At 43.3% G+C, this 18981-nt stretch overlaps 1 protein-coding gene across 4 annotated transcripts in view; it reads right to left on the bottom strand.

Annotated features, from left to right (window-relative positions):
• sgsm2 (small G protein signaling modulator 2) overlaps positions 1 to 16066 on the bottom strand; it is a 104613-nt gene extending 88547 nt beyond the window's left edge. For 3 of the 4 annotated variants that reach the window (XR_003274547.1, XM_026193761.1, XM_026193763.1), the window contains exons 1-2: positions 15425 to 16065; positions 6773 to 6848 (exon numbers count right to left, since the gene is read on the bottom strand). Coding sequence is in view for 3 of the 4 variants with exons in the window: in XM_026193761.1 (XP_026049546.1) it covers positions 6773 to 6848; positions 15425 to 15484 (136 nt within the window). In the remaining variant the exon portion in view is untranslated. Of the gene's footprint in view, positions 1 to 6772; positions 6849 to 15424 lie in introns of all 4 variants that reach the window. The other variant, XM_026193762.1, reaches the window with a different exon arrangement.
• Positions 16067 to 18981: the final 2915 nt, after the last annotated feature.

Raw genomic sequence — 18981 nt, 5'->3', positions numbered from 1 at the left:
TCAATGCAAGGAAAGGAAGAGGAAGTGCACTAAAGAAATGTCTTTGCATCAAGTTTCCTTCTCTCTAATGAGCTCTGGGTCTTGTGGAGGGGATGGAGGAGGACCCAACAAGAGTCCCGACAGGCCACTTAAACACAATGGGTACTTTGTGCATCAACTCTTCAAGTATTTCTGTTTTCATTTGTATCAGAAAGGTCAGTCACACAAGATGTCAGCTGCTGCTTTAGGGATGGTATCATCTATGAATCTTCTCTATGGTCTTTCTCTTTTTCTCCGGCGTGACAGCTTCATACTCGATATCCCTCCTCAGTCTAACATTATCTCCTAACCCCTTTGATGCACTCATTTCCACTCTTGTCCATCCTGGTCTTCCTGTCTTTTTGTCATTGCCACCGACTCCATACATCAGAGCAGGTCCCACAATCATCCTGCCTATACTGGTCACCTCTCTCGTGCACCGTCCTCTGCCTTTAGCGGCTGACCCCAGGTTTTTAAACTCGTCCACCTTCACTGCCTCACCTATTTGCATCTTCACCGGCTCATCTGCCCCCCCTCTCGTTCAATTGCATGCATTCTGTCTCGCGTCTACTTTCATTTCTCTTTTATCTGGTGCATAACTCAACCAGAACAGATGCCCGATGTACTTTCACCCCCACCCCTGTATCTTCCCTCAGCATCGTCTTGCTGTGTCCGACCTTCTCTATACTTCTCCATCAACACTCTCACAGTAAACATCACATCTGTAGTGCTTCTTCTCAGAACGACACCATGGTGCTGCTTGCTGTTCGTCACCTTTCCTCTTAACCTCGCTTGAACTACTCTTTCCCATATCTTCATGGCACATCATCTTTATCCCTCTGGAGTTACTACAACTCTTCACATCAGCCTTGTTGATGAACGTCTCCTTTCTTCTGCCTCATATTCAGTTCACCATTCGTCTTTGCCACCTCTCTCTTTGCTGTACTTCATTCCACCACCGAGTCTGCTTGTCTTCTCTTCTCTGTCCAAAGGATACATCAAACACCTTCTTGGCAGTTTCCATAAAAATTAAATAATTATGAAATACGTATTCTTTGTTTGGTTAATAGTCCCTCTCCACCAAAATAACAAAGTGCTTCCTGTTGGCTTTTAATAATAAAAACAGTGGCCTTCATCAGTAGATGTTAACAGAGCCTCGTGACTCATTCATTTGCAGAGATCATTACTTATCATTACCACCTGACCTTTTACCTTTCACCTTTCCTGAGAACCCCTGAGCTGTAGAGGTTGATAATCAGCCTGCATTACGCTGACGTCACTTATTTAGCCTGTGGGCTTTCAGCCCAGGAGTGATGAGATGAACATGACAGGGTCTGACCAGGCCGCTCGACTCTACAGACTCTATGTAACATTTGCAGCAGTTTAGGACATTACAGTGAAGAGGGAGCATCTGCACCGGATTATATTACCAACTGCTTATACACTGGAATATTTTAGCTGCATGAAGAAAGTGAAATGTCCTCAGTCTCTGTAACAGTAAGGCATAGGTGTGCATGTGCATCTCACGACACACTCCATGAGCTGGCATATTATAAGCACGCTCTCTCTCTGCCTCTCGCTCACATACACACATTAACACATTTGCGCATCTGTGGGCCGAGCGCACATTAAAGGTGCAACAGGGTCAAATAGTAATTTCCTTGATGGGGTCGTGTGGGCACACAGCAGATTTGTACAGTCAGTAACAGCCACTTGTGTCACAAAACTTCATGCAAACATCAGAGAGGAAGCTGACGCGTACACTACAGTAGCGGCGCATAGAAAACAGGTTTCAGTGCAGTGTGTGGGTCGAAGACAATTTTCAAATCATTTTTGTGTGAGATATAAGCAGCAAAATCGTGAGGACACTACTGTGAAAATCTTTAGCCAGCTCTCATTTCTTTAGTTTTTCATTAATTTAATCATTAATTTATTGAAACATGTCCAGATGTAAAAGCAAAAGCAGAGTTTGCACGATCCCAACAAGATTGGACATTAATATTTGGTAAGACCACCTTTATTCTTCAACATGATCTGAACGGCCTAGCTGAGCTTTCTTGCAATTTCTTTCAAAAATCTTCAGGAAGAGTTCTGTCAGTCACCTCAAGGTGCTTTATATTGTGAGGTAGACCCTACAACAATACATACAGAGAAAAACCCAACAATCATATGACCCCCTATGAGCAGCACTTTGGTGACAGTGGGAAGGAAAAACTCCCTTTTAACAGGAAGAAACCTCCGGCAGAACCAGGCTCAGGGAGGGGCGGGGCCATCTGCTGTGAGAGAAGGAAGACAGGATAAAGAACAAACCCACTGAATTTCAGTTCTTATATAATTTGGAATACCTCAGCCTTTTCCCTGTTTCTCATCCTTTAGAATGACTTGCTGATGGACACCCTTCCTATGAGACCAACTGTGTCAGGTCCTATTTTTGAAGGATATCACTTTCACATACTGTTCATCTGCTGCAGAGAGTTTGTTTTTGTTTAGGCCTGAAACATCTTTGGTTTTTATTGGTAGATTCAACTAAAGAAACAGCCTGACACTAACAAAGAGCCTAAAGATATCGCTTAGAATCAGTTTTTGAGCTCTAACTAACTATGTGGCCACTGGTGTCAAATTAAAGCCAGTTCCATTTATTTTAATGAGTGCTAAACCCCCAAATATGTAAATATGATTACATCACATTTCCACCACTGTCCTGTCTCTTCCAAGGCTGGCTTGAAAACAATCCGGACTGCTGTGTGCCGCTGCTAAGGTCTAACAAAAATAATTACTCTTCCTTAAAGATCTGCTTTATTAAATAAAAGAGAAACCACACACTTGCACTGTCCAAGCCCATATATCTAATAAGCAACCGTTTCAACCATCAGCAGCTCCAGATAACGTTATGAGATGCTTCAGGCTCTGTCTAAAATCACTTGAGCAGATTTTAGAGACACTGACTGATCACATCATGCATTTGGCTCTAAGAAATTAATTAGAGTAGCATAGTTACTGCTGTGCTTCCCTTTTATTGCCACCATTCATTTACGGTGACGGGAATAAACGGGAAAAATAGACTCGAACAAAAGTAAAACTTTCCGCTACATTCATAGAAACCACTGCAGTGCAGTTAGCATAAAACAGGCTTTTAAAGAATAACAGCTTGATATAAATTGTTACTGATGGGATGTCAAAATCCCAAATATACCAGTCATTGAGAAATGCAGCTCAGAATACGGGTAAGGTTTTTAAAAAGGAAGCTAAGAAACGTTTTTTCCTACTCTCCTACTTCAGATCTATCGATTCACTTATTTTTCTAAAACTACATACCAGTTATTATGTAACAGGCCACAATGTTTTAAATAAAACCATCTATGTTACTGTGTAAAAGTTCCTTTACTTTTAATCTCATCTGCTCGATTAGTCGAGTTCACTTAGCTTTGTTGAGTTAGCAGCGCAGCGCTGCCGAGACTTTAGCGCCTGTTTCAACAACGTCATTCCAGCCCAGCAGTGACAGGTGAGAGACCTCGCCTCTGGGTGCTGTCTTGAAGAGTTATGATTAAAACTAAGGCTGACAGTTTAATTTCCACAGCGCCCTCTTCTCACATCAGCAGTTAGAAGGACATGCACTCCCACAGCTTGGATGAGGTCAAACATGGTTCTGGCTGTTCTGAAGACAAATGTTGGATCAAGTGAAGACGGTGGATGAGAAATTTGCATGATCCAGTGTGTGTGCACCAACATTAGAGAACAGGCTGCTATTATCTTTAAATGTCAGCACATCTCAGAGAAATGATCTGGTTTCAGCAGTTTGTCCTTCCCAGCAGTACGCTCTGTGCTGAAGCAGCTCGACCTCGAAAAGGAAGAAGCACGTACATGTGCAGCAACATCATGTAGTTACTGCCTGGTTTACTTTGGCACAGGAAATGAGGATCATTTAGTGGCTGGAAAAAACTAGAAAGTTTAAAAATCTATCAACACAACGTTTCAAAAATTGACCTTCCTTCATTTTAAACATGACAATAGCTGTAATTCCTCCCTGGCCTTTAAGGTCGGGTCCTTTCGCACCTCTGGACGTGCAAATCTGAGCACTCGGCCAGACTCGGCGTTCATGTCAAGGATTATTGAGAACGCTGCAATGGCAGTGTTTCACTCAGCAGCCGTTCTTCCTTCTCTTTGCCAACATGAAAGTAAGGTGGATGTGTCGCTGACGTATGAAAGGACATTGGAAATTTTCAAATGACAAGTGATTAGAGCAGGTTTCATGGAGCACTGAAGAGTGCAGCATTTTTAAAGTGTGGGCTGCAAAACTCTGATCGCAGGTTGTAAACAGAACATTTTAATGACGCATTCTCATACTTCAGGCTGCTTCCCTTCTTTAACACAGCCACACTCTCTACTTTAAAGCTTTCCCCGCACGTGACTGAAAACTGTCTCAATGTCAAAAACGACTTTATTGTCGCACTAAAGGTTGAATCAGTTCTGATACATGAGAAGACTTTACACTTTAACATGTGGGCTAAAGGAGTCAGGGATGATCTCCTGAAAATCAGCTGCCTGTGGCTGAGGAGGAACAACACTGCATCATCCATAATACTGAGGAATTCTAACTGAGACTCTACAGAATAACCAGACTGGATTAACTGGATTGAACAATCCTCCTATGAATCCAAAAGGACGGATTCACAGTTTTATCATGAAGACTTCTGGTCCTCGTCAGTCAGTGATAATCCTGTGGACGTGGGGCTTAATGCAAACTAATAAGAATAAAGGAGAAGAAATCGATAGTGCCAAGGTTACTTAAGGCTGAACAACCAGCATGTGCAGTCTGAGTCACTTCTCTTATACTACGGCGTTCCCCCACTGTGCACCTGACAGCAGTGCCACTCGTGTTATCACTGGTGTCGCTGCTTGTGTGGGTGTGGAAAGGATGATCTTATTACTACATCTTAAGTCAAAGAGGTGGTTCTTTGGTTCGGTCAACAAAGCGGACAAGCAGCTGACGTGCGATCCAGACACCTGGGGAATTTTACCAGCAGGCAGCTGTCAGTCCTCAGGCATCATCTAAGGTCCTGCCAGGCTGAACCGTGGCCATCCATCGAGACGCCGACTACTTAGTTTCATTTGAGAAAATTCAACTTTTAATTAAAAAAAAGCCTTTTCTTTTCATTTCAGTCTCTGTAAAGCATTTATAATAATAAAGGTTAAAGTAGCATATATATGAAATATCATTTTTCTTACACATATAGATGCGTGAGGAGGGGGACAGGACAAATGGACAGGAGAGCAGAGGGGGAGAGAAATGTGACAGGAGATGAGACAGCGTGCAGGTTACAGTTACTGAGGCTGAGAAGACATGAAGAGATGGAAATACGCTCAGGGAGCATCCGTTTAGGGGGAAAAGCTCTGCCAGATGAGGAATAACTGGATGAATGAATGGCAGCCAGCAAGCCACCAGGTAACACCCAGTGGACACACGATTTCTGATATGTTTAAAAGAAAGAGTGACGTCCATATACCGACTCCTGCTCTTGGGTTTAGATTTTATCTGCTGTTCATATTCAGGGAGACAGAGAACCGTGGAAACAAGGATTTCCGATAGGACAGACCAGAAACACCTCGCCTGAACATCCTAAATGACTCTCCTGATGTGAAGGAGTAGCACCGTGACCCCCACCCCCCTAAAATACCCCACCTACCCTTGAGATGAATCTCATTTCCACTGCTTGTATCTGCAGAATTATTAGTCCCACTATGAACATGTATTTTTTTAAATACATATTTCACAAATGCTCTGAACCACTGCAAATGATTTCTGATCCTTGTCTCACAAGCTGCTCTTCTGGCACAGACCTTGGTCTTCAGTTCACAGGTCGGGGTTTTGTGCAGGCCAGTCAGTAAGACTCACTTTGGTCTTCTGGAGGTAGTTCTTCATCAGGAGTGACGGATGTTTTGGGTCAGAGAATAAAGCAACGACCCAGACTTATCAGAAGTCTCTACGTTTTCTGTTATATTTGGACATTTAATTAAATAGTCAGAGGCCAAAACCTCTTTGGCAGCATTTGTCATATTCAGATAAAATTTTAAAACGCATGTATTTTATTCGAGTTATGGTGCAGTTATATATCTTTATCCCAAGAAAGAGAAGCTTTGGCTGTGAGATCGGTGACTTGGCTGATCTGCAGCTATAGGCGGAGGCAGCTTTGTAACCAGCATGGAAGCTGTGACTCATACAGTACTGCAAGCTCAACAAGCCGGTCAGGAGGGGCAACCCCCCTGTGTCCGGCCACACACACACTTGCACACAGACAGGCTTAGAAAGCTTGGGTTTTGTACAGCCTCTCTATGAAATTAGGTTTCCATTATCTCCACTGTGATTACTAACGTTCCACTGAGACAGCAGCACAGTCACAGTGACGTCAAAGGAAGTCCTTGATGGAGAAGCAGCATTAAGTCACCTGGTAAGGAGTTCAACAAGTTTGAGTGTGTGTGTGTGTGTGTGTGTGTGTGTGTGTGTGTGTGTGTGTGTGTGTGTGTGTGTGTGTGAGAGAGAGAGAGAGGCACTGATGGGAAGGGTGATGCTAAATTATGTTTAGTGAGAACATTTTACAGGAGGGAATGAAAATTATATTGACGTGAAAATGTGTCATCACCGCAGCAATTACAGTTTTGATCAAATCCAGACAATCACTATAAGTCGATGCAACATCCTGTGAAGACACACAACTGTACATGTGGTGGAAAACGAGAGAAAAGGAAGAGTACTCACTGCAGAGAGCGATGATGTGGCTGCTGTCTTCGTGGACAAACTTCTTAGTCACTGCTTCCTCCATAATCTGCTTCACCTGCACACAGAAGAGCCGGAGTGACTCTGTGCTAAGAGTCATTGTCTTTAACCTTAACCTTAGAGATGGTAGCTGCATCCAGTCTCACAGTCAAGCTAATCTGCATCGGTTTTACATAAAAGCTACTGTCACAGGAACTGAACACACACACAATGTTTTTCTATGGAACGTAAATTACCCCATTACCAGATATCTATCTATCTATCCATCGATCGATCGATCGATCGAGAGAGAGAAAGAACAACATCGGAGATCTTTGTCCAGAAGAGTCCCAGGAACAGCTAGGATACTGAGCAGGACCGTCAAGCTCCCAGGCCTCTGGTAGAGGACCCGAGTTTGAAGGATGGACCACCCACAGGGGCGAGAGGGGAATTGTTTTTGAAAATATATATAAATAAGAGTGACGCAGTCTCCCCTTCAAATTGTGACACGTAGGAATAACAGCTCTGACAATCTCACCCAAACATCCGCACTGCTGACTTCCAATTAATATCTTGGCATCCTGGAAACATTCAAATGAGTCTTTCTGCTGCTATCTGTTGTGTCTCTGGGGAGGAGAGCCTGAGCGAGTTCAGCAACACTGACTCAATCTGCCGTTCGCTTGTCCAAGTTCGCTCTCTCCAAAAAATTAATTGCAGTCGGTAATTAATCCAGGACGTGTCTGGCACCTCCGCCTGGTTTGGGTCTAATTGATAAACAGAATGGATTTAATTGCTTGTGTGGTTGTGTTATAATGAAGCTCTTACTACAATATCGTTCTTTCGCTCATAACCTTTTCCCTGTATTGTGGAGGAGTGGGAGGTTGTTAAGATTTTAGTAAGGGAGGGGCTAAATCGCTCGATTTGGAGAGCCACAAAAACAAACAGCTGCTATAGACTTGTTGTTCCTGAAAAGAAGAATATGAGGAAGAACCTTCAGTTTAAAACAGCTCCAAACTTTCCTTTTTGCTAAAGCGTATAGTTAGGGCTGGATCAGGTGACCCTGAATCCTCCCTTAGTTGTAGGCTGCTGGGGGATTCCCATGATGCACTGGGTGTTTCTTCTTCACTCACTATGTATTAACAGACCTCTCTGCACTGCATCATACCTGTTATTAATCTCTGTCTCTCTTCCACAGCATGTCTTTATCCTGCCTTCTCTCTCCCCAACCAATCACAGCAGATGGCCCCGCCCCTCCCTGAGCCTGGTTCTGCTGGAGGTTTCTTCCTGTTAAAAGGGAGTTTTTCCTTCCCACTGTCGCCAAAGTGCTGCTCATAGGGGGTCATATGATTGTTGGGTTTTTCTCTGTGTGTAATATTCTAGGATCTACTGTACAATATAAAGCACCTTGAGGCGACTGTTGTTGTGTGATTGTGATTTGGTGCTGTATAAATAACATTGAAATGAGCTGAACAGTCGACAGGTTAAACTGGTCACAAAGAGCTTATACGAGGCTGCACTGAAAACCTGCAAATACAAATAGTCACTAAGAGGTGTTGAGCCTGTGAAAAATTATTTTCTGCATCAGGGTTAAATTTGTACTTGTTAAATAAAACTTCAGTGTGGTAAAAATACATTTTTATTAACTGCTGGAAGGCGAAGCAAACAGCAGTTTCTACTAGTAGTCTTATAGTATTATAGTAGTACTGCTGGGCTCTGGGGTCATTCCCTTAAAGGAAAGAAGCAATTTTTCATAAAAATCAAACTTCCTAATGACGGAGCCTGTTATGTTACCAGATGGACACATGCCAGTAGCCCACAGATCCAGTCAAACTGGCTCTTTACCATTCCTGTCTCAGCGTAACAGTCAGTCATAGATGCCACAAGGAAAAACAAGGAAATGTCGTGGCATTTGAAGGTCAGAGTGGCAAACACTGAGTCATCTGTTAACACATATTCTAAATATTATATTTCTGCGATTACAGCAATACCTTTAATGAAAACAAAATGCTATTTTCAGTCTACCACCAAATACCGCTCAGTTATAAAGGCTTCACTATTACCTGCTCCTGTATTTGGCAGGTACATTTCCAGTCAGTATGCTAAAAGATCCATGACTCAGAAGCTTGAATTAACAGAACATGTACACAGAGACAGGAGCAGACCCCATGAGTCAGGTTAGGGGAACTTTCTCCTTCTCATCCAGTTTTATAGATGTGCAAGTAGATCCATATATTCATGCAGAGAGCAGCTCCACCCACACCAGCAGCTCCACAGAGCGGGATCGATACCTTCACCTGGTGGGACTATGAAACTAACAAGTTTAATTAGTTCTAGTTGTCAGTGATTACACAGCCTTGCAGTGAGCTCTAGTAGCTTTAATTCCAGCAGATAACGTAACATCACATTTGCAATAAACATGGTTAAAAATCCAAATTCATACTGAATGTTTCTTAAAAACACACAGATGTTAATAACTGCTCAGATCGGCCCACCTGTTAACGAGGAGGCGTATATACACTGCAGGCCAAACTCACATGACTGGAGCACGTTAGAAGCTCGTTTTGTTGGCACAAAGGTCACATGACCTCAGAGATACCTGCATTTATTGGCTTTAGCTTAAAGATGACGTTCCTGCATTAATAAGCATGCACTTCCAGGGACAACGTTGAAGACAAACTCACTGTGTTTGGGGTTTTGTGTCGTTAATGGCTGAGCAGAGTTGGGTGATTCTGACACACTTCTACGAATCCTGAAGCTAATGCTTTCTGGGAGGAATGGAGAAAGGAGCTCATTAGCCCCCCTCTGTTACATAAGGAGACGTTTAATTTTCCCTTTATCTCATGTTCGTGACTAAACAAACAACCGAACACCAACAGTTTGTTTGTGCTCACCACCAAGAACCATGCTCCTGATGCAAATGTGCTCCACACAGTGGAAAATACAGTAAGTGACGGGACTGTGCAGCAGACAGTTTGCTAATTCAGGCTGTTTCTCGTCCACCCAGGGTGGTACTGAGTTTATGATTAAGGGAAGAGTAATCAGGGCTTGTTCACTTCCTGAGGTGAGTCCGTTTATCGGAGCACCAGCCTCTTTGGTTTGTGATAAATAACAATATTAAAGCATTTTTGTGCCACCTTTAAACGTGCTTCACTATTTTAAATGACCGTAAGGTGACAGCCGAGAATTTCACATTAATTTGTCACATTTTCAGCTCATCACTTTGTAATTAGCGTGAAGCACGGCGCTCTTCTCTGAAAGGTAAACAACAGCGGCACGGGTGCGCGCTTTTAGATACGAGTCTGGCTCATTAACGGCGGCACAGGTGTTTCCACTTCCTGCTGATTAGACCCGTGTCTAAGAGTGGAACACGGGCAGCGCTGTGACGGGAATTACTCTCGACTTTAACACAAATAATTAGGTTGAATGGATACTGAAGCCCGAGCAGCTCAGTCGCCATTGTTAGTTTTTATCAATTACAAGTTTGTGCTACTGTGAAAAATACCTCCGACCCAGGTGGGATCTTTGCTGCCCCAACAGGTGGAGGAGGCAATGACAGCCTGTCTCTATTAGGTCACTTGTGTGTTTGATAAAGGTGCACCATGTGTGACTTTTAAAACAGCGCACTGCAAAAATTAGGATGGTGTTAACTGCTCGCTCGTTTGTCAGCTCTCTCCGCTCGTCCCGTCTCCGTATCAGGTGGGAATTTAGAGGAAGCGCCTTGCTTTGAGATAATGCAGAAATTACAATGTTGTCCAAAATAAGTGTGATTGTGATTTTTGCAATAATCTCAGAGCCTCACGTGTGTTTCTTAGATTCGTTTCACAGTTGGAAAACCAGCCACACTGACTTTATCTAATCCTGGGTGGATGTTCAATTTGATGGCTTATAAAAACTGTAATAAATGACTGTTTATGTGTTTGTTTGTTTTTAAGACTTTTGGTTTCAAAACTGAGCGTCCATGTTGTTGAAGAAGCCTCTAACTCAGGGGTGGGGGGGCCACAGCAGAGACACCGTCATTAATGAGGTCATAAGCAATGCCCTCGTAACACTGGTGGTGGCAGAGGGAGGCTGAAGGATGAGTTGGTGGACTTCATTTGTCCTCACTCATAATGCAGTTGTTGACCTGATGCTGCTTTTCACAGATACTATGACCCTGAGATAACTCTCTCCTTAAAGAGACATATCCTGTATCAAACCAATACCTCTGATATTCCTGTAAAGAAAACGTAATTAGCGTTTACCCTTAAGAGTATAAAATATCAAGTAGATGTCTGTGTAGTTTTACGAGCTGTTTTGGCTTTGAAGCTCTCGTAGCAGCAGCCATAAAATAAGATTGTTACAGGAAGAAATTATTTGGTTCTGGAGAAAGTGTCAGTCTGAGGGAAACGTTACCCAACACTCTATTTTGTAGGGGTGGGGGAAAAAATCGATACTGTGTAGTATCGTGATATTTTGTTTGCTAATAATGTATCGATACAGGGACAGCAGAAATCGATATTTTGTTACAAAAAAGGTTTTTGTGCTCTGACTTCAGAGCACGTTGATCCTTTTTCTGAGCAAGAATCCTGACACTGTCCAAACGTGTTTAACTTGTTTTTGGCAGCAATAAACATGACAGTTTACTTATTTTAATTTAAGACATGTTTTATTTTAATTACGTTTAAAACTTTTTTATTTAATGTAAAATTATATTTTGTTTTAATTTACTTTCAAATTCTTCAGTTGCTGAAGGGGCTGCATAGTTTTCATATTGCATAGTTCAGAATAGCTATAATTGTACCAGATGGTTGCATTCAGTTCAGTTGGACTAGACTGTAATACAAACCGTTCAGTTTGTCAACAATAAAACTGAAATGAGAGAAAGACTGAGTGTGAGACTTTGATATTAGATAAAATGAATATTGATAAAGTTTACCTTTATGTACAGAATCTGAATATCGCAAAATATTTTAAAAAATTGCGATAATATCATATTGTGGGATGTATGGTGATTCCCACCTCTACTATTTTGTAATGCTAGAATATTTCTTCAGAGAAGAAACTATTTAATGCTGTTACACAGCAGCATCCAAGGCTACCCAGTGTAGTACGTAAAGGAAATGAAAGCCAACTTCCAACACTACGGTCACAGTATTGATGTTGGTCATGTGACAGTTTCCTGATCTTGAAGATGATTTTCCATTTTCTGTGAGCAGCTGGGGAACTACTCATGAAGAGCTTTTACAACTATGCAACTTTTCATGGGTGGAGTGTGTGTGTGTGTGTGTGTGTGTGTGTGTGTGTGTGTGTGTGTGTGTGTGTGTGTGCGCGCACATGCATTTCACCCGGCTCTCTGCTTCTTCTAAAGAGAGCCTTTATTTCTATCACAGAGCAAACGCGACGGCCAACATGTGCAGAGCTGTTACACTGACACGTGTAAACACTACAGTATTTAATCACTCATATCAGCAAGCATGGCTACAGTTACATGAGGGTAACAGTTCAGTACAGCTACATGCACATGCACTGTACCTGAGCTGAATCGAGTATGAAACACTCGATTCAGCTCAGGTTTGAGTGAAGTATCTTTTACTGCAGCAGGAAAACAGAAAAACCCAGGATACTATATTTTAAGCACACAGAGCCTCTTTCATATACTTTGATTTGTTATCTGACTAGTTAAGAAACTGCTAGAAAAGCTCTGTGTTTAGGGGGAAATTAATTTCCTCCAAAAATCTTCTATGTTGTGGAGACAGAGAAAAGTATTGATCTACAGGACGACTAAGCTGCTTCTGGAACCACCAGAAAACTACGACAGATTTTATAAAAGGAGAAGGATGCGTAAGGAAACAGGTGACTACAGAAAGGCATTTTTGACTCGGTATAAGAGACCACCTGACAGGGCCGCCTCACTGCTGAGATATTAATCGCCAACTGATGCAATTTAACTTCTTTGGGAGCTGCACAGGCTTTCAGTTGCCAAGCAATAGTGAGCGAACAGAGTGCCGCTTAAAGAGACAGAGAGCTTTAACGCAGGAGCCAGTCAGCCCCGTTCAAACCAGGCTCTCTCAACACAGCTGAATTTGCCATGCTTTAAAACATCCTGAGACAGTGACGGGCGTGCCATGTATGAACTCTGGGATAATCGTGTATACCAAAGATATACAGAACATGAAGAGTTAGAGCAGTTAGAGCATATGGCAAAAACAGATAACTGATGCTTTCTTAAGCAACAGCATCTCCTTCACGTGAGGGCACATCAATCCTAGTCTAAAGTTAAAAGATCTGCATTTAATTGACAGAAAACAGGAACTGGTGTGTATGAAAAAAAGAAACTGACAATAACCCCTGTGTTTGAGAAGCACTACGCTGAAGAAGCAGATGGTCCAATATTACATGTTGAACAGATCTCAGAAACAGGACCACCTCATCACATGTAGAGAGGATTTTAATACAACTTAAATTATTTCAAAATTCAAATACAAAGACACTCCACCGAGACACCGAGGCGTTGTTTAAATGTTAACAGCCAGCATGCATTAACAATTGATGCTACTGCAGCACAAGACAGTGACCGGAGGTGTATTTGAAGACGCAGCTCGGCATATCAACACACACCTGTCAGTGGCTCAGTCACCCAAGACTGCAACAGTCTTTTCCTTTTCCCACGTGGTCTGTGTTTAGTAGACGCAGACCCCACCACCTACAGTCATCCTGAGAACTGGAGCTATTTTGAGCCTGAGGCGATGCTATGACTCAATTATTTAAGACTCAAACCTGTAGGTGACTCTGGAATAGCTGGAGGAGAACACAAGTGTTTAGCCTAGATATTCAAAATTAGTCTTGCACCTCAGACTGCACAGGAGCTATTTTAACCATTTCCCAGTATGTATGACAGGCAGGAGAAACACCCTTCAACCACGTAATTAATACTGATGTTTTACAGTTTGTCCACCAGAGGGCACTCTGCAACCTCCCTTTGCTGGCAACACAAAGACAGAGACTTCTAACAATAAAAAAGGATATTTTTAAACTGCACTCATATATACAACACATTACAAGTGTTAGGAAAATCTGTTTATTATTGTGGGTCTGAAAAAAATAAACCAACAAATCACATGTTTTAAAATCACTAAATATTAATATTGGCCTTAAAAATCCTGTCAATCGATCTATAATAATGATAAAACTGCGTATGTTCATGTTTAATGTTACTTGTTTGAAATACAGGTTTATCAGCCCAGAATTCTGCATCCTGACTGGACATGAAGAGAAAAGGTAACACACTGTTAAGTGGTCAACACAGAATGAAAGAAACAGCTACAGGAATAATGATCATATTTAGGTCTCACTGCTAGGTCTGTTGATTCAAACATAATGTGCATGCTGTCAGCAGGCCATCAGCATTTAGCATCTTTAGTCAGTTGTAAAAGGAAGATGAAAAGTGTGGTGAGGTTTGCACAATGGCTCCAAATGTCCAACTCAGCTGCAGCTTTTATTCCCTTAAAGTAAAAGTGTTTCCATTTTCTGCTTTCGTCTTCTTTTAGATGCAGCAGTGATATTAATCCACTAAACCACAATCTTCAGTCAATGTATCTGAATACTGGCGCAAACATGACAACTCAACTATATCAAGTCATTCGCTGCCTAAAGCGAAGCAGTGACGGAGAACTAATGAGGTACTGTTTGATGAACGGGATACTTTAACTCACAGCACAGAGAGCACTGATTAGGTAATCCCCCCACCTCTTCGCTCTATCAGATTTTTGGCCTGTTATTTTTAGCCTGACCTTTCTTCTCCATTATAATGGCAGGAGCTTCATGCTCAGACTGAGGTACAAGCAGTGAGCCACACCTCGCCACATCCAGCCTCCTAAGAGGCTGCTTTTGGTTTTTACTGACATTTCATCTGCAGGGAAATATCTCCAGTTGTAGCTTTCAGCATGAGGATTACAAAGAGAGTGGGTAGAAAGGTTAAAGGGGTAATGATTTATTCCTCACTGGGGAGATGTGAGACATTCATCATCAGGAAGAGAAAAAGCCTGTAGCACAGCGTGCACCGTGGATGTTAGTGCTGCTGGTAGATGCCGCGGCTTATCACTTAAAACACGAGGTTTCTAATGCAATCCTCCTGGAGGGCTCGCTTATGATTGGATGCAAATTACGTACATCATCATGTCGATACAAATAGTTTGGAAAATAAGGGGTTCCTCCTCCCCACTTCTGCCAAATGTTTGATGATCGTTAGCTGTCAGATCATTAGGCAAAATACTTGATATCATTTAAACATGTAATTACCCCAGATTGGGCTTTCACATACAGCCACGCCACATTTTAAAAAGCCTTCATGTGTACTCGAAAGTGGAATTACTGTGGACAAAAACAGACATGCTAACATATTTGAAATATCCAGCTTCGTAACGTAACAGTAATAAACACGAAGCAAAGAAAACAGGCATTTTATCACTGACGGAGTGCAGGTGGATGAGGACTGATGGTGCATTTATTGAACTGTTTGGCAACTTGAACTTGTGACGCTGACAGCTGAGCCCCACACAGCACGAACACGGTCCCCTTCCACCCCAAACACCCCCCTCTCTGTGGGCATTTTTGAGTCCAATAAAGTAATAGAGTACTGATGTGCAGCTCGGCAGGCCGTCACGTGTGAGCGCCTACCTCTCGTTTGACGTTCCATAGTAATTTCTCCTTGTATTCTTCCTCCGTGCAGCCCTCCATGTCCGCGGTGTTCTTCACGACGCGTCTGTATGTCCCCGTCACGCTCCGTGCGCTCCGCTCGGCCTTTCCGAAGCGCTCTCCTTTTATTTCTTGGTTCCTTCTTCCTTGGTTCAGCAGGACTCTGACGCAGCCGAGCAGCTTGACGGCGACGTCAGAGGATCCGCCTTCCTCGCGTTACTGATCAATGGAAGCGCAAGAAAGGAGGAAAACAATCACTGGAGCCCACAGCATCCAGCCCCTCCTCAACCCGCCGCCTGCAGCCACTCAGCATCCAACACACCAACCTGTAGAGCCTCGAGTTATTTATAGCATATTCTGTGGAAACGTGTGAAAATGCTGCTCCGGCTCAGTCGATGTTTGCAGCCTGTAAATCCCCCCACTTTATGTTTGTTTGGAGCAAACGCCTCCGCACAGCTTTCCACCGGGACTCCGGTGCCGTGAACGTGGAGTGAGGTCGTTAGGTGCAGTATTCCTTCTGTCTTTATCCACACGCTGATAGGCACAGGAGGGGGCAGCATCTGATTACAGCACATGTGGACAGCGCAGTCGCCTCTGATGCCAGGTCGGCCAGATGCAAAATGAATGACGTCACGGTAACGTGACGCACAGTAATCTCTAGTGGAGACCCCGTCATGAAACTTTGTGTTTGTGCCTCCGTGTGGACTGAGTGTGCACCTGCAGCACGACGTTTCACGTGAATGTGACAGTAAAGTCAACTCGACACGCAGCAAATGCTTGCTGCGTGTAAGTGACGTTAGAGGATGTCAGAGGTGCTTTTTACAGCACGGACTGCATCTCTGCAACGGACTCGGGGATTGCTTCAGAAGTGCCTTTAAATCTTTTCCACGTCGTGTTGACTCTTATTCTGGCTCAGCTGGTTTCTGCTCTGAGAGCTGCCTGAACTACACGCGTGGGAGTGTGCGCCTTCACAAATAAGCCGCCATTAGTAACGACCTTGGCTCGCTCTTTTGTCCGTGGCGTGTAACAGGTGGCAGGATGGGCCTGCCGTTCATGTCAGGGTCAAAGCTTCCTGTCTGCTCCTGCTAGCATAAGTACTGGCACGAAAGAGATGCCACGTATGTGGAGCTGATCTCTTCCCAAAGTCATCATCAATATTGTTACACCAGCACTAACGGAAAGATGACTCTTCATTATGTCCAGATTGGGGAATTCATTACTAGCACTAACGCAGCTTCAGCAAACATCGCAGCCTCTGCCTAACGAGCAGTGCAACTCCGAGAAAAGAAAACGTGTTTGCTTCTTTTCACAACATACTGACACGCTGCAGCTCCTGCGCGCATCATGGCGTGCACAGTTTCATCATTTCAAAACTCCCAGAAACCACAACTTCCATTGATTTGACCCACAATGAATAAATGTGGCTCAGTCTGGGACCCGGAACAGCCTCGACGGACAGTAACACAGGTACAGATGAGGATTAGGGCCACTGGGAACTAATAAATGGGGGGGTTGGATTCCGTTTTGTTTTTTTCAGAATTGTGACTTTTTTTCCTCAAAACAGCCCCCCCCCCTCTTTGTGTCCCCCCCCCCCCCAGCCCCAATCCTCTTCCATGAGATGCACGCCTTAGAATGAAAATGATGAATTTGTCTTGGAGATTTTCTCTAAGTAGGAGAAAAATTGTTTTAGTGCTTATCACTAAATTTTTTTTTTTAAATTTCTCTACAATTTCCTGAACAAGCACAGTTCAGCACGTCGATGAATGCAGATGAGATTGGAACATTCTGGGAATGTACCAATGCAGAGCCTTTCCTTGGAGCGGGCTAGTTTGTTGAGCCCGTTGAGATCAAGAATCATCCTGAAATTGGACCTTTCCATCCTGGAGCAGCTGTCATGCGTGGATCCAGATCCCTGCCAGTGTGAAGTGGAACAACTTTTTCCTCTACAGTGAGCTTATCTGTTTACATTTTGAACTCCTTCATCAATGCCTGTTTGACTGCTGTCATCATAATCAGCGCTTCCTTATAAGAGAACTGAGTATAATTTTATATCAGCTGCCAAATGCCCCGTCCTACCTGAGTTCCATGGTGACCTCAGACCTGGTGATGTAATGGTTGTGGACCTCTATCCGCGTCCTATCAAAGTCAGAATCATTGACTCTGGCCCTGCACGTCCCATGTTTGCAGTGATTCCTGGTGTCTGTGTGCACATGGTTTGGTTCAGGGCACCAATTCAATTCAGTTTTATTTACATAGCACCAAATCACAACAACATTTGCCTCAAGGTGTTTTAGATTGTAAGATAAAGACTCAACAATAATACAGTGAAAACCCAACAATCATATGAACCCCTATGAGCAAGCACTTTGGCGACAGTGGGAAGGAAAAAAATCCCTTTTAACAGTTAAGTTAAAAGGCAGTTTTTATGAAAATCTTAAAAGTAGAGATAGTGTCTGTCTCCTGAATCCAAACTGGAAGCTGGTTCCACAGAAGAGGGGCCTGGAAACTGAAGGCTCTGCCTCCCATTCTACTTTTAAATACTGTAGGAACAACAAGTAGGCCTGCAGAGCGAGAGCCAAGTGCTCTAATAGGGTGATATGGTACTACAAGGTCATTAAGATAAGATGGGGCCTGATTATTTAAGACCTTGTATGTGTGCTCTCACTGAAGCATTTTGTAACAATACTCATCTTGTTGCATACAGCCTCTATGTTGGTCTTCCATTTTAGCAAATTGTCAGAGTGGGCGCCCAGGTACTCCTCCATCACAGCAGCCGATGATTCCCGCCAGATGTTTCTGCAAAATCCTCAGCGGGAGCTCCTGTCACTAACACATCCATCCAGTTGTATTTGTGAGTATTTGTGTGGGTGACATGACCTGAAGTCGTGCTGAAAGTCTTAGTTGATGGTGAACAGAAACAGAGATCACAGTCGCCTTGTACGGGTACGTTTCAAGACGTTTTCACCTGTGGTCTGAGGTGGGCCACGACCTGGTGATGTAATGGTTGTGGACCTCTATCAGTGTCTCCAGTACCTTCATCACATGTGATTGAGGGCAACTGACAACCTGTTAAACTTTGATGGCGGTGCCTTCTTTGATGCAGGAACTAGACAGTATCTGTTTCCTGTAGCACAGTCAGGTTTGATCAGTCTATATGTGTGTGCACACTCGCCCTCTTGTGGCCAAAGATGGTATAACACATTTCCAGTGAACAGCTTTGTTCCATCATCCATTTAAGACTAAATGAAATTTTACATCCAGTTCTGTTTCACAAAGAAACTGTATATTTGGTCGGGACAGGCCAAGGGTTCAGCATTAGTGAGCATTATGCCCGCTATAATTTAATAATGACACCTGACTTGAACCCACAGGATGATGAGTGGATCCGTCTGTGTCACTGAAAGTGGGAACAAGCTCCAAGGCAGAGGACACAAGGTAAGTGTTGCAGTGAGTACTGTGATCCTGCAAAGGTACCAACACATTTGCTCTTTCAGCATTTATGCATCGGTGCTTTGGGTGAATAATAAAGAGCCGCAGTC

Source organism: Astatotilapia calliptera, chromosome 14 (genome assembly GCF_900246225.1).
Source record: "Astatotilapia calliptera chromosome 14, fAstCal1.2, whole genome shotgun sequence".
NCBI classification, from domain to species: Eukaryota; Metazoa; Chordata; class Actinopteri; order Cichliformes; family Cichlidae; genus Astatotilapia; species Astatotilapia calliptera.
The sequence above is the reverse complement of the archived record's forward strand: the minus strand, read 5'-3'. Positions and strand labels throughout refer to the sequence as shown.